The 15,016-nt window shown below is 40.5% G+C and overlaps 1 protein-coding gene across 3 annotated transcripts in view; it reads left to right on the top strand.

Annotated features, from left to right (window-relative positions):
* kiaa1549la (KIAA1549-like a) overlaps window positions 1-15,016 on the top strand; it is a 99,859-nt gene that overhangs the window by 32,400 nt on the left and 52,443 nt on the right. For all 3 annotated transcript variants that reach the window (XM_046393019.1, XM_046393021.1, XM_046393020.1), the window contains 4 exons: window positions 6,237-6,959; window positions 8,086-8,880; window positions 9,525-9,640; window positions 13,215-13,437. In XM_046393019.1, coding sequence (XP_046248975.1) covers window positions 6,237-6,959; window positions 8,086-8,880; window positions 9,525-9,640; window positions 13,215-13,437 — 1,857 coding nt within the window. The remainder of the gene's footprint in view (window positions 1-6,236; window positions 6,960-8,085; window positions 8,881-9,524; window positions 9,641-13,214; window positions 13,438-15,016) is intronic.

Below are 15,016 nucleotides of genomic sequence, written 5' to 3'. Positions count from 1 at the left end.
AACGTAATTAGTAGTTGTAGTTTGGTTGAATTTATGTGTCTATATTATGTTCAAGCTTCCAGAATCTTCCGTGCAGACAGACTTGATCAAATTTGACTTGTTAAGTTGTCTACACCTGTACTGCACCTGCTGTAGGACAGTGGCTGTTTCTCCAGAAACATGTCTGGTGACCGTGTACAGGTACCTACATTGTGTGTGTGTCTCTTTCATACTTGAGCTTGTGATGCAACTTACAGAAACCTTGGTGCTCCACCGTTAGCCATAGGCTGTTCCATCTCTCTGTCCATCCACTGTGTGTCAATTAGATAAAATGGCTGTGATGAGGTGTAGTAGTAGCCATTGTTGACTGTGTGTCTGAGGGGAATGAGACAGAGTACAGGTCAGTCATCGTGGACTTTTAAGTATCTGAGTGTTCACCTCAACCATAAACTGGACTGATCACATAACACAGATGCCCTGTACAAGAAGGGCCAAAGTCGCCTCCACCTTCTGAGGAGACTGAGGTCCTTTGGAGTGTGCAGGCCCCTCCTAAGGACATTTTATGACTCTGTGGTAGCCCCTGTTAGCCAAGTTGACATCCATCTTGGACTACACCTCTCACCCTCTGCATCAGACAGTGGAGGCGCTGAGCAGCTCCTTCAGCTGCCTTCATTCCCACTGCTGTACAACTCAACAGTCTAGTCCTCTTTTCCTCCCTTATGAGGACTTGTATAGCTGTATATTGTGCTGTGTTTACTTGTAGATTGTTAATTAATTATCTCTATATTTTTTGTAACTGTTTTTGCACTCTTTTCTGCTCTTGTGAGCTGCCACGAAAATTGAATTTCCCCACTGTATGATCAATAAAGTTCATCTTAATCTTAATCTTAGTTACTGCCTTGGCTTGATTTTGTAGAATAAGTGAGGAAAAAAGCAGTCATGAGACCAATTAAATCCACTTTCTGATTTGATAACTGTTCTCTATCTAGGAAACCTACTTTCCTTTTATATTCACCATTTAGAATAATGTTCTGTTGCAATTAGTTCTCACATTGGGTAGTTGTTGTCATCAGGCAGTTTTTCTCACACTTTGGCAGTTCTTCTGAGTGTTACTGAGAAAGAATGACACACTTTCTCTTAACTCCACTCACTATCACCCTTTCAGAGAATAACAAACTTCTCTACATGCAGTTAGTGACATTGGTAGTGTCAAAATGTTTTACATGCCCAGGTATGCTAATGATGGTATGATGGCACACCCTGACTTTCCAGATTAATGTGCCTGTCATCCATCCCTCCATCCTCACTGATACTTTGTGCTCCATCTCACACAAGCAGACACTCTGAATCACTTTGGTGCTGTCTGACCCTTTCAAAGCAACAGTCCCAGTAACATTAATCTGTTTGCAAATATGGAAATTCACAAATGCCTGAGTGAAGACTATATTCCTAAAAAAATAATGTAAAATATGTTTGTTTGTTTTTTTTGTTTTGTTTTTTTTTCACGACAGACACAAGATTGAGTGGTGATTCTCTTTTCACCATCATCTATTGATCTGTTTACCTGACCATCCATCCATTCAGCAAGCCATTCAAATCCATCCAAACAATCCATTGTTTCCTGTTCTCGCCTCCATACAGACAGATGGATACCCTGAATAGTTCCAGGAAATGGTTGCATGTCCATCCTGTTGGATGGCCTCACTATGTTGGACAAAACCTCCTGGCTTGGGACCATCCATACTCCCACTGAGTCTCGTACCAGTATATCTAGCACTCTCTGACTTGCTACCAGCACTCCCACTCTACACCACAAAGGCTCCAGTTTTTAAGTCAGTTATTTAAACACATTGGCACTGAAAAAGACAATCCTTTTTTGTCATCCTCAAATAAATCAGTCTTATCTAATTACACATGTGTTTTTAAAGTATGCCCTTCATTTTATGTAAAACTACATGTACCTATCTACTTAAACAAGCAATATTTTTTATTGTGAATGAGGAAAATGGCTGTAAACTGAAATGACACATGACAAAGCATTTCTACCCACAGAAGGTGACAAATTTAACTAGGAGAGACAATTTATCCTACACAACAGTATGCTGCACTGGACAGGTTAGTGCAGAAGAACATGCTGTGAGAAGTTTAGTTTATTCATATGATTACACTGTGATACACTGACAGTGAAATTGGAATTTCAAACCAGTTAGTTTCTCCTTGCTGTCACTTGAGGTTGTGAGCTCATAAAGCTGCCCTGTGTAGTTTTAAGATGAAGTGACATTTGACACAAAAACGCACAATTTGTACACCTGAATTTTTGAAAGTCTGACAGATCACCCCTTAATCTTGGAATATGATGTCACTTTTTAGTCTGTCTTCTTAGTAACTTACAGTAATAATATAAATATAATAAACATATAAATGGAAATTATGAAAATATCATTTACAGAAGGCATTGACGGTGTGCCCAGCTTGCAGCACATTGTGTTCTTTTGTTTAATCACTTCCTGAGGCTGCATGATTTTCTGCCAGTGACCAGAACTAACACAACTATTTTACTTGGACTAATGATGTGAAACTACAACATATTCATTATTGTGGATCATGTGACTCTGTACTGTAGCCCAATCTGTAATTAGGCTAGAATGTCTGCTGTAGTTTTAGTGAAAAATGCCCATGCAAAGATTAAGACATATTATTTTTCGTCTGTCCTGTGTAATAATAACTATCATGAAAACTTGCCACCAGTTGGGTAATTGGCAGATTCAGCTAACCAGACTACCCTCCCTCATTTTTCCCTCTGAGCTTCATGGAGAGGAGGGCCAGTTGGCTCAGTACCATCCACACACTTCCTAACCACCTGTCCTGCTCACAGTCAGGGAGGCAACATGGATCAACTCTGCTTGGCCCACAGCTCTAAGTAAACTGTGCAGGACTGAGGAGGGCAAAGGCATACCATAGACATTTACCATTATATTATCACAGGCACCTGGGAATGGCTAATCTGAGTGTTCAGAAAGCTTGCAGTGACCTGGCAAGGCTTTACAGGGTTGTGTTGGCATCTACAGAGATTCGGCAGGGAATCAGTGGACACAATGCCAGCTGGCAAGACACTATGGTCAATACATATCATTGACATTAGTCTAAAAGCCTTGTAAATGGCCAGCAGTGAAATGGGCATGTCCTATGTGTTTTGTCCAAATAGATAAAGCAGGTCAGTTCTGCTCTGATCCACATTTATCCATGTTTAATCCACACTTTCTGTTCTATCAACCATCCATCCATCCGTCCTGTCCATATTTGTTCTCAGTGGAGGTTCTTCTTTCCTAGCGTTTTGTCAGAGGTCTGATGGTAGAGTCACATATGTTGCTCTCTGACAGAGCAGGTGGCTAGCTGCTGGAGGAGAAAACACTCAAAACACTGCTAACAGTTATGCAGATGGTAAAGTGCTTCCATCCATCCCACCATCCATCATCTATTCATTCATCTCTATATCTATCCATTCATTCCTCCATTACTCCATTCAAATAAATTGATTCCCAATAACTATCCAAACACATTCTCAACCCACTTACCAATGGCATGCATTGGTCCTTAACAGAGTATGAGTTGAAAATTGCTGGATCACATCTAAGAATAAACATGAACACTTGAAAGTAAGTAAAATGATGAATCATAAATAAAAAAAATAAACATAAGAAAGACAAGGATATAGAGACTAACATGAATAGAGAAATCAGAGCAAGGAAAATCAATAATAAAATTCCTAAGAGAACAATTATCTTTGGCTCTAAAGAGACCAACACTTTGAGAATTAACATTCCTTAAAACTACTTGCATTGAAGGTGATATCACCATTTTCTTGCCATGGTAATTCCTATCAAACAATTGCCTATTTACACATTCATTAACCACAGAACAACATAAGCATTTTGCTCTATTTTGGTCCCCACCAAATAAATATCTGACTCATTGTGCTGGAAGACACACCAGTGTCCGGTCTCTCAACCTGAAAGACAGTCTTGATTACACGATGCTCAGTTAGTCTCAAACAACTTAAAACATCATAATTCATGACTGTATCTTGAAGAGCATTTAAGAGCCTTAGTATTTCTTATAAAATATATGAGACCAAATAGCATCTGCTGGTAAACCATGTTGATCAGTTAATCTACTAGGGATAGCATGATATCTCAGAGCCCACTAACATCCTTCATATTGTCCACGCAACAGCTTGACCTGTTGTTCGAGCGGCCCAGCAAGGTAACTGGTGCTGTTGCTTCTGTGAGACAGCCATGGGCCCTTATTTGCATATAAATAATGAAAATAGAAAGAGCTGGGAAATGCAGTAAATGAAATAAAACTCCCCAGGAATAAAGTTGTAAGGAATTATGAAATAAAAGTCCCCTGAAATAAATGAAAGTAGTCATGTGAAAAACGTCCCTTTTAAAATAAAATCACAAACTTATTTTTTTATTGAAGTATATCGAGTCATTTATAAATTTATTATTTCTTTTATTCAGCATCTATTTCATCGGCATATGTATTTATGTATTTAATACTAAATTATATGGCTTTCCATAGAAAAAGGTATTGTGGTTCCAAATGAGAGGAATTGTTTTTAAAAGAAATATAATATTTTAGTTAAATCTGACAAGCACATTCCTGTCCTCCCTGTAGTGCCTAAGTAATTTCCCCAGCCGTTTGTCGTTTTCTCCTCTCTCAAACTGAAGAATGGTGGTCACCACATAGACCCTGGAGAAGCTGAAATATAAATTGTCAATACATTAATTTTCCTTAATGACATTTATGATACGACATCCCATAACAAGGAACAGATTGCTCAGTGGTGGTTAATAGCAGGGTGTTTGAGATGCTTTATAGCAGGTTTCAAGGGGATGTACTGCAGCTAAGCCCTGAGCTGATTCTGTGAAGCTTCTCCTGCTCACAATCACTGTCTTTTAATTAACCAATCCTCTGCAGAGACATGGGGGAGTGTGGGAAGTGTGCGACACACATGCACACTAACGTATTTGCAAGGTGAAAGGAGTGTGCACAACCTGGCATTTGCTTCCCTCTTACGATATTTCACATCAAGAAGAGAAGAAATTCAGCGTCAGCCAAACGTTTCTACTTCAGAACAAATGAGCGGACGCAATAAACTGTGTCACCCAGTCAGGCAGCAAGCAAGCCAGTCAGACGGTCAGCCTTGTTATTTCTCATCTTTCAATCCCACTGAAGCAAGGTGCCTTTGAGACTGAATGTATTAGGCAGGATAATCGCCTCGGTCTGCCAAACCTTCAGGCTCTGTTGAGGCTGTAGAAAAGACAGTTCACAGAATGGAAATAAAGGCCAAAGCTAAATGCTTTGACTGGATGCTATCGTTGCTGCTCCATTTCCATAATGTGACTCATTTGGTGTCAAATTTAAAGAATGAAAAATGACTCCATAATAGTGTCATTGTTAACTAATAACTCATAAGAAACTTAGAAACTATATTTCATTGTCATCACTGTTGGTCTGATCTATGAGCTGAGCCTGAGTCTGAGTGGATGTGTATGTTCTAGGAATAATATATCCATGGACTAGCATGGCTAACCTAGCAGATCAGATTAATATCTGTGAAATCACAGCTGATTAGGATGTGTGTGTGTGTGTGTGTGTGTGCATGCGCGTGCATGTGTGTGTCCTAATTTATGCACTCTGGAACATCTAAATTAATTCCCTATGCTCTATCCTCTAAAAACACAAGTGACCTACTTCATGCATTATTACTATTTTCCTACAATCACAGTTTTAGTGTTTCTTTTTTTAAATCCCTTCAGATACGTGTGTGAGACAGAGAGAAAGAGGAAGAATATGCCTATGTGTGTATTTGGCCATGAGTAAAAGAGAAGTGTGTATGCTGTCATTTGGAGTATATGTGAGTGCGAGCAGGGCAGTTTTAAATCTCCTGGCAGTTGGACAGTTGTGGTGGAATTATGAGGACTAATAATTTGAGGACTCCAGTTGTGTGTGTGTGTGTGTGTGTGTGTGTGTGTGTGCATGTGCATGTGCATGGTTATGTGTATGGAAAGGCACATGTTAGAAGAGTTAAAAAAGAACTGAAACTGAGGTCATTGTCTGGCCTGTGGGATTGATGAGTCAAACACTGCTCACTGCATTTCTGCTGCCCAGAACTCCCAATTAAAGACTATTTCTGCTTTTTCTTTCATTCATCCCTTCCTCCATTTTCCCCTCCCTTATGTTTCCTACAGCTGAGGGAGGTCACCATGAGTCAGTTAGACAGGCTGTCTTACCTCTGGACCCTGCAGTGCCCTTCGACCTCTCAGCCACCCAGGGGACTGGAGACATAGCTGGAGTTAAAGACAAAGATGTAATGGATGGGACTGATGGTGATCTTGGAGTTGGACCCAGAGCTTGGCCTAAGGGTAAAGTGTTTGCTGGGGCCAGAACGGCGGTTTGGACTGAAACGGAAGCAGGAGTGCGCGCTGAGGCAGGTGGTAAAGTCTTTGCCGAGACTGGGATTATGACGGGAACAGGTGTCTGGGCTGAAGTTGGGGCTGAATGGAGACCGAGGGCCATGGAAGGAGGTGACCTGCCAAGCATGTCCAGGGACCCGGCTTCTTGGCTGGGGCAGCAAGGGAAGCAAAGGCTGCGTGGAGTGGGCCAAAGAGAGGAGGCATCCTTCTCATCAGTCCCCACCATGCTGGCAGACGCAGTGGAGCTGCAGGCACCAGTGTTAGGAAAACCTTTAGGACTACTGTCTAAAGCTGCTTGGACCAGAAGCTTATCTTCATCCTCATCCAAGGTCTCCTCCTCTTCTGCCTCCTCCTCTACAACAAAAGCATCCACTTTGCCTTCCTCCTCTTCGTCCTCCTCCCCAGCCAGTAACAGAGAGAGTCAGACAACAGCATCAGATGTCTCTCTGATTGTCGTCAACAGCAGCTCCTCCAACAGCAACAGCAGCTCCAGTTTGGGTATGGTGTAAGGCTGTTCTGCCATTTGAACATATTTCAACTTTTGACTTTTTACAGTGCAACGAACTGTACCCAAGGCAGCCCTGCCCTGAAGAGCAACTGGCCAGTCATAGCGTAGCACCCATAGGCATAGCACTCCTATCAAGCTTTGATTTCTCCATAAGTTGAAACAATGCTTCTTAAAGCCCAACGCCCCATGTGGCTTTGTTTTTTTTAACATTTCACAACTTTGTCAGTCATTTGTTGCTCCTTTTGTTGTCTCATCGTCTTTGGAATGTGTTTCTGACATCAAATTCAGAATAAGCATGTATTTAAAAGCAACAAATTAATTTTCTTAGTACTATCTTCGATTGAGTACATGTCAAAAAGCATTACAAAAATATTGCATCACATTGTTTTCTGTTTTACACCACTTTACAACAAGGTTGTAAAGTCCATCTCAGTCCAGTTGGAGCTTAGTCAGGTGAAAGGCTTTTTGTATGTTTCTTGGGTGCACTGACATTTTTTTAGTCCATATAGCACTATCATATAGTCTCATGTTATATTTGTTCAAGGATGAGGCTTGCAGTATTCTACAATTGTCAGCAAATGACACAGAACGACTAAAAGCAACGCCACATTAGACTCACTGTTGATATTTTCTTTCCCACCCTGTCTGTGGCTTTCATTCTCAAGCCCATTAGTTCTTAATGATAGATAGTTTCATTTTTAAAAAGGGGTGAATAATTTTCTGAAAAAGCTGGATAGTTTGTTGTAAATGCTTCATTTGTTAGGTACTACTCAGTTATTGATTAATACACATTTGGTCTAGTGAGTATCCATGGCAGCAGGATGGTGTATTTGGGATTGACTCAAAATGTCTGCAGTGTGTGTTCATGGTAATGAAGAATCATGTCCCCTATTGCAACAGAGTACTTCTCTGATGTGTTCTTAATAGTTTAGGACAACACTGGAGACACAAAGGCTTAAAATATATCAAGCTTCACAGATGCAGTACTTGTTAATACGATCAATTCATGGGTTAGGGTTAGTCTTTTCAAGGAATTACTTGACAAATAAAAAAACTTTAAAATATCACTACACATCCTTTAATATCATTGATTTCCAAATGTTTTTCTTCCTGCAGAGGAGTCAGTGAGCAGCCTTCCAGCTTGGGATCTGCCCACTGTCCCAGAATCGCTCCTGTCCACAGTGGGAGACCACGATGTCACACTTCCTGCCAACATCACCAGCCCTTTCTCTACCCACCAATGGAACACCACCGTGCCCGTGCGCACCAGAAACACCTCACGGCACATGACCACATCAACCACCACAATCAACACAACTCTATCACCCACCACCACCTCAACTTTACTGTCATCCACCACGGCAAGAGCACAAACACTATCAGGATCCACCACAGTCTCTCACACCACAAACCAGGACACTGTGACCAATGACAGCCTTCAGCTGACGACAGTAACCATGACGACACCCTCAACGACCACTACTGTGACTGCTGCTGAGATGATGACACAGACGGTGACCACTGAGAGTGGTGTAACAGTGGCACAAAATACCACTGCTGCTACAACCATGCAGCAAACAACGAGCCTCAAACTGACAACAGTGGCTGCAACCCAGCCTACCACCACAACTACAACCACGCCTGCCACCACAGCTGTCCCCCCAACTACCACCACCGCCGCCACTACACCTGAAACTACTACAAGTACTACACCTGCTACTACTACAACTGCTGCCACCACCACTACTACTACCATTACAACCACAACAACGAAGGTACCAACCACCACTATGTTCATCCCAATCCAAGCCACGCTGCCTCCCACCACAACCACAGAAACTCCATCAAGTACCAGTGCAGAGGAAAGTTCTCTACCATGCAACGTGACTGAGAAGTACTGGGTCAGAACAGGTATGAGATTTGTATTTCTCAGTAATTTTAGATTTTAGACATGTGGGCGATAAAGTTCAGAAAGGAAATATGTTAAGGTGAATTGCTAAAACACCATGACATTCTCCTACATGACACCACTATAACTTCGGGTGTCACCTGTCCCTTATCAAATTAACATAACATAACATACTCTTCATTATATACATAATTGTGTTTCAACCATTTTTCTGGAAAAATGGTTGTAAAGTAATAATACTCATGGAATTACATTTCAGAAACTAATGTAGGCATGATGTACCAATTAGGTGTCCAAGATATAATTACGTATACACAAATTAATTAAAATCTGTACAAAAGCAAGGGCAGATTTTCCTCAAGCATAAACATTAACATTAATGAAGAGCTGAAGACTGTAACCTTTGATTACATTTACCAGATCACTAAGTCCTTAACAATTGGCAGCAGCTTCACAAAGTGACCAAGGAGACTTTTAACCACAGACAAGAGTCCAAGTTCCTGTGTAATTAGGCGTATTTAAGAGTGATACCAAATCTTTACCCTGTCCATGGTGTTTTCTGGGGGGGGCAGGATATTAGCAAGCTAAGTGTAAACGCACTGTGTGCTGTCACTGAGCTCTGATTTTTATAATTCCTTTTTCCCAGTTCTGTCCATTGAGCAGCGTAGGAACTGCCTGGATCTGATCCTGAAACAGAACCTCTCTAAAGGACTGAGCCACGCCCTGCAGAGAGCTCTGAATGATTCCTCAGCCCATGCACAGGTCAGTGAGCCTTACAGGTTCAGCTAGAGTAAGCACAAGTTACAGTAGCTAGTGAGTACAGCTCACCTGAGTACACCTGGGTTATAACCCCACGCCTATATCCAGGTCAGTATCAGTTTAGAGGTAACTAAACAACATCCCTAACTCTAATAAACATATCTATGGTGACAAAATTTACGTCAGCATCTAGTAAAAACAATGCAATGGTTAGTGAATAATTTGGGTAAGTAAAACCTAAAAAATGAATTTACATCAGTCTATGGTCCAGCCTTTACTGAGATACGAACTCAGTAATCTTCTTCTTGGAATACGTCCACGCAGGCCTGTGGCTGGTGAACACAGGTCAGAGCCTGGTAAATAAAAGTCAAGGGACAGTAACCACAAGCCATTGGGTAGTAAATAGGGGCTCGTAGATGCAGGGTAGTTGCTTGTAACCACAGATCATGTGGCAGTAAATACAAGTCAGTGATTAATACATAAAGGTTTCAGGCTATTAAACACAGGTCAGTGGCTAGTAAACTGATAGCTGAGCTGATAGGCATTTGATTTTGTATGAAATTATAGACTTGTCTTTTCAGAAGAAAATCTTTGCAGATGCTAAATGTTTTCAGGGCTTTAGCCCATAATATACCTATTTTACCTTTTCGTTCAATGTACTCCAGCAGGTCTATACACTCTTGATGTAAATTAGGTGACCACAAGTGTCTGTCTGCTCCATTACACTGATAAGAAGTGCTTCTCCATCTGGTGCTAATAGATAATCTGATCTTTACATTTTAATTTTCGCCACATTGTTGGCTCTTCATGCGCAGATCCTATTCTTGGTTGTGTCATCATGTTACATCATTCAACAATATTTATAAATTTCTTTTCCTGCTCATTCATCTTACAAGGATTCATCTGAATGGTGCCAGAGACAAACAGAGAGGTGACTAATAGAGACTACGTTCAAGTCTGAATAGTAATAACCTGTTGAATAGTGAGGCAGCATTTGCTTAGAGAGGTTATTACACACATACTCTCGTATTCTCTGTCCCTCACACACAAACATGTTAATGGAGATGAAATCCAACATAAACTATTCTTTCTTATTTGCTGTGATCTTTATATTCTGCTGCTCTTTGTGTCTGCTCATTTTTGTGTCTGTTTTGATTTTGTCCAATCAAAATTTATATTTAAGAAATATTTGTATTTCTTCTTTACCTTCTCTGTCTCTCCTCTCTCTCTCTGAAACGATCATTCTCTCAGCCTGTCCCTGTGTATTTCTCAATATTTACTATTCTTGCATTGCTCCTTTCCACCATCTCCACTATCTGATTGCTCCCTCGGTTTTAAGTCGATTGATTTTCTGCCAACCTGTCTGCCTCTCCTGTATGCTGGTCTGCCTGTTGTGGATGCCCACCTCTCTGTCTGTCCACCTGCCTCCCTTCATCTCACTGTCTGTCTGTCTTCTGTCTTCATCTGCCTGCTTTTTCTATTTTTATCCAGTTGTTTGTGAGCCTGCACAGGGAGTGACTCAGTGTCTCTAAGCTCCAGTCCACTTTCATCTACCCCCTGCCACACACACACACACACACACACACACACACACACACACACACACACACAAACACTTACTCCTTAGTTCTCCTCCTCTCCATCAGTTAACATACACTATTATTTGGCACTGGAACAGTCTATTAGGAGACAACAGCAACACCAACAAGGTATAAAATTGGCCAGAGTCTTAAAAGCCATGATACATAGATACGCAGTGTTTTTGGGGTATTGTTAATGGGTAAATATTGACTTCAGCGGAGTCAGTGATTGTCGATCAAAATTAGCATGCAGCAGTATTTAATGTGTTGCGTCATTGAACAATGTGGTTAACCACAATTGCTTACAAAATATGCCAGTTTTACAGCTTTAAAATGCTGATAAGGAGAAAGAAGTGACAGGAGAGGGCAAAGTAAGGGTTGGCTTTATTAGGTTTATTAACCTGCTTTTCAAATATGTGAATCAAAAGTCTAAAAAAACCCCTGCAGCTTCTGCAGAATGCATGAGGAATTCAAAATTGGTTACATGTTATTGTCACCCCCAGATTTACTCATTTGTCTGGAAAACAAATTGAAACCTCTGCTAAACTGGAGCATTAGCTGATACAAGTCTACATATTGGGACTTTAGCAAGAAAATAGTTGTTTGCAAATTATTAGCTTGAAAAAGAAATCTTAAGCAGAGCATGCTTTTAAATAAGTGCAAGTAACCAATTACACAATATTTATATTTAAACTTATTATATTCCTGACTAGATAGATTAGATTAACTATTTATACATGTGCACATATACTCACTCCCCGGCAGGTTTATACATTTTAAAACTAAACATGTGATTAAACTATGTTGTTCTGTGTTATTAAACATTAAATATCCAGCAGTTATGGATGCTTCATGGCTTGAGATACAGTTAAAGAAGCAAAATTTAATCATATCTGCTCTTAGCTACTTTGCAACGTGCTGTATCCAATATAAGATACTAGAATTATGCATATAATATGGCAGCATCAAAAATCATGGAGATGAAATACACGAAAGTAGTGAAAATTCCTCAAATTGCACTTGAGTTAAGCCTTAGAATGAAAGATCTGAAAGCTCTCTTTTTGTTTTCTGATGAAATGCAAAACCCAAAGGTGGTGGTGGTGTGATTGTTGGAATAAACCTAATTTCCCCTCGGGGATGAATAAAGTCATCTATCTATCTATCTATAAAAGGATGTGTCATTGAGTATAATGAAAAACTAAAGGGCTGCTTGATAAACTGGGGCTAAAGCTTTAGTGAGTGCACACAGCAGAAAGTGGCTTGAATAAAGAAGACAGGTAGGTATCGTTTGGAAAACAGGGTGAGTTTCTTTCATTTTTGTTGGTACAAAGATGAGAGCAGAAGAGAGGAGGAGGGAGAGGTCCTGATGTGTTTTTTTTTTTCTAGAAAAAGACCAGCTTGGGGCAGCCAGCTCTCATTTACATAAGAGCAGAGAGTAAAAAGAAGGATGAAGAAAGAGGAAGGGTCCACAGGAACAACAGCCACAGCTGTTCAGTGTGGATCAAGGTGGAGGGTAGAGGAAGGTGGGCGGCGTATAGCTCCAGAAATACCATCCTTGACTCACCATCGATTGTTGTCTGTATGTGTTTTTTCCAGGACACAGTTAGTCAGATTTATGACTGTTGAAACTAAAATATTCCCTCAGGGCAGGCTTTTAAAAAAAAGAAGGATTATCAACATTCTTTGGCCGGTGCATTTGTATTCCAAACATATAGCTCAAGCACAACACACGTTAGAAAAGGTGCTTTACACCTCGTCTGCAGTGTAGTCTTTCGAGCTTGTTTCACTTGGTATCACTGATTTCTTCACTGATACTGTTTGTCTGGTTCTTTGCAGTGTATGTGTTTTGAAATAAAAAACAGAAATCATCTAAACATGCTGGCATCACCATGTTTTTATGATATATTTGCACAGCCTCTCTTGAAAAAAAGATGTAAATATAGTTTGGAAAAAAGCCTAAAAGCTGAATTTTTCTTATCTCTCCATCTCTGTCACAGGTGGAACGTGATGACTGCAGCCCCCACAATGTGACGCTGGGTTACTACGTGACCAGCAGCAAAACTGTCTACATTTCCTCCTTGGTGGTCGAGGCTCTGAATGTTTATGGTTTTGACAAGCTGCTGTCGGACATCAGACAGCACACTCCGTTGGTTAAGGCAGTTCTGGTTCCCGTGGAAAAATGGCTGCCTGCTCCAAGCATTCACCTGCAGCTAAAAACAGGTAATGAAAGCTGATGGAAACCAAGATAAGATAAATTACCATTTATGGAGTAGAATCTCACAAAAATACACTGATGATGTTCATTCAAGAGATGGAGCGTTAAAGGATAAAGAATAGCAGCGGTTAGAGATATGCAGAGAGGAAAAGGGAGAGAATATAAGCAGAGGGAGGGTAGAGCGATAGAAAATACAACGAGAGTATGGGGAGGGAGTCACAGGGGAAGAGTAGAGCAGAGACAAAATTAGAAAATTCTGATTACATGTCTGCTCTCCTTTACTCTTCTCTGATACCCTAAATCCCATGCAAACTGCCATGATTGCAGAGCAAAGGCAAATTGGTCCATTCATTTAGTCAGCCTCTTAAGCCTCTTTAAAAAACACATTTACACACACACACACGCACACACACACACACATCTAAACTGAGTCTTGTCAGAACAAGAGTAGGAACATTGGTGCAATTAACAAATTGTTATTTAAAAGTTACATGTGAAGATTGGAAACCCATTACTTTTCTTAACTAAGAATTTTATTTTTTACATTGTTGGAATAGTGCTTGACAGTGGTGTTGATGCTACAGCCACTATGTGTATCATTTACGTAAATATTGTTACCATTTCTTAAAACTGCACTAATAAATATGCTGACTATATTAAATATGGATGGAGCTTCTGGGTTTGAAAAGTGAAGCACCTCGGAAATGCATTAAACTTGCATTTCTAATGTCAGCAGGGGGTGACTTTATTGGTTAAAAAAATAGATCATATGTGACCTTACGGGAATATGATCCTGCTTGTCATTTATTACTTGAGTAAAGAATTTCCGAATGAATTTACGGTCTTGGTTGCTTTCAAGTATTCTTCAATGCTGTGTAATGTTCACCGTATGAATTATGGTCCCGTTTAGAGTAAAATAGATGACAATGGTTTCATGGCCTGCTACGTTCATGTTTTGCTCACTCTCACTGCTGTCATCAACCTTGTTTGCAGCAGCAAGCTGTTTTTGTGAAACATCTCTGATAACCCCCTGTACAATGCCTGCCCAGCACCAAACAAACAACACCAGACAACGTTAGCAATTAGTGGCTTTAATCACCAAATGGAAACAACAAGTATCTGTGCTGTGTTCTCAAATTACATATTGTACTGTTTGTAGTGTGATGTATACTGCAGTAAAGACTACTCGTGTTCGTGTGCAGCTGTGCATGAAGTAGGCACTTGAGGCAAGAACAAAAATCCATTTCCGGCTTGTTCAGCTCATAAACCATAAATACACAGTATATGCCAATTTAACTTCCACAGCACAATTTGCATAAGATTACCAACTGGGTCAACACTGTTTGTGCCTGCACTGCATTGCAGACTATGAGACCAGTGAAGGATGTAGAGTCTTTTTTGCCTATCTTTTTTTTTCTGAGCCTGCACTCATGAGCACCACAGTGTTTGAATTTAGGTCAGAATATTGTTCCACCTCTACTATCCCAGTCCTTTTAGAGGTTTTTAAAAATACAGAGTGCAGGAAGAGAATGGAGGGCGACTGTGGAGAAAGGAGTGAGACGGAATTAATAACGTCGTGCATAA

This window comes from Scatophagus argus, chromosome 7 (genome assembly GCF_020382885.2).
Source record: "Scatophagus argus isolate fScaArg1 chromosome 7, fScaArg1.pri, whole genome shotgun sequence".
NCBI lineage: Eukaryota > Metazoa > Chordata > Actinopteri > Scatophagidae > Scatophagus > Scatophagus argus.
The sequence above is the reverse complement of the archived record's forward strand: the minus strand, read 5'-3'. Positions and strand labels throughout refer to the sequence as shown.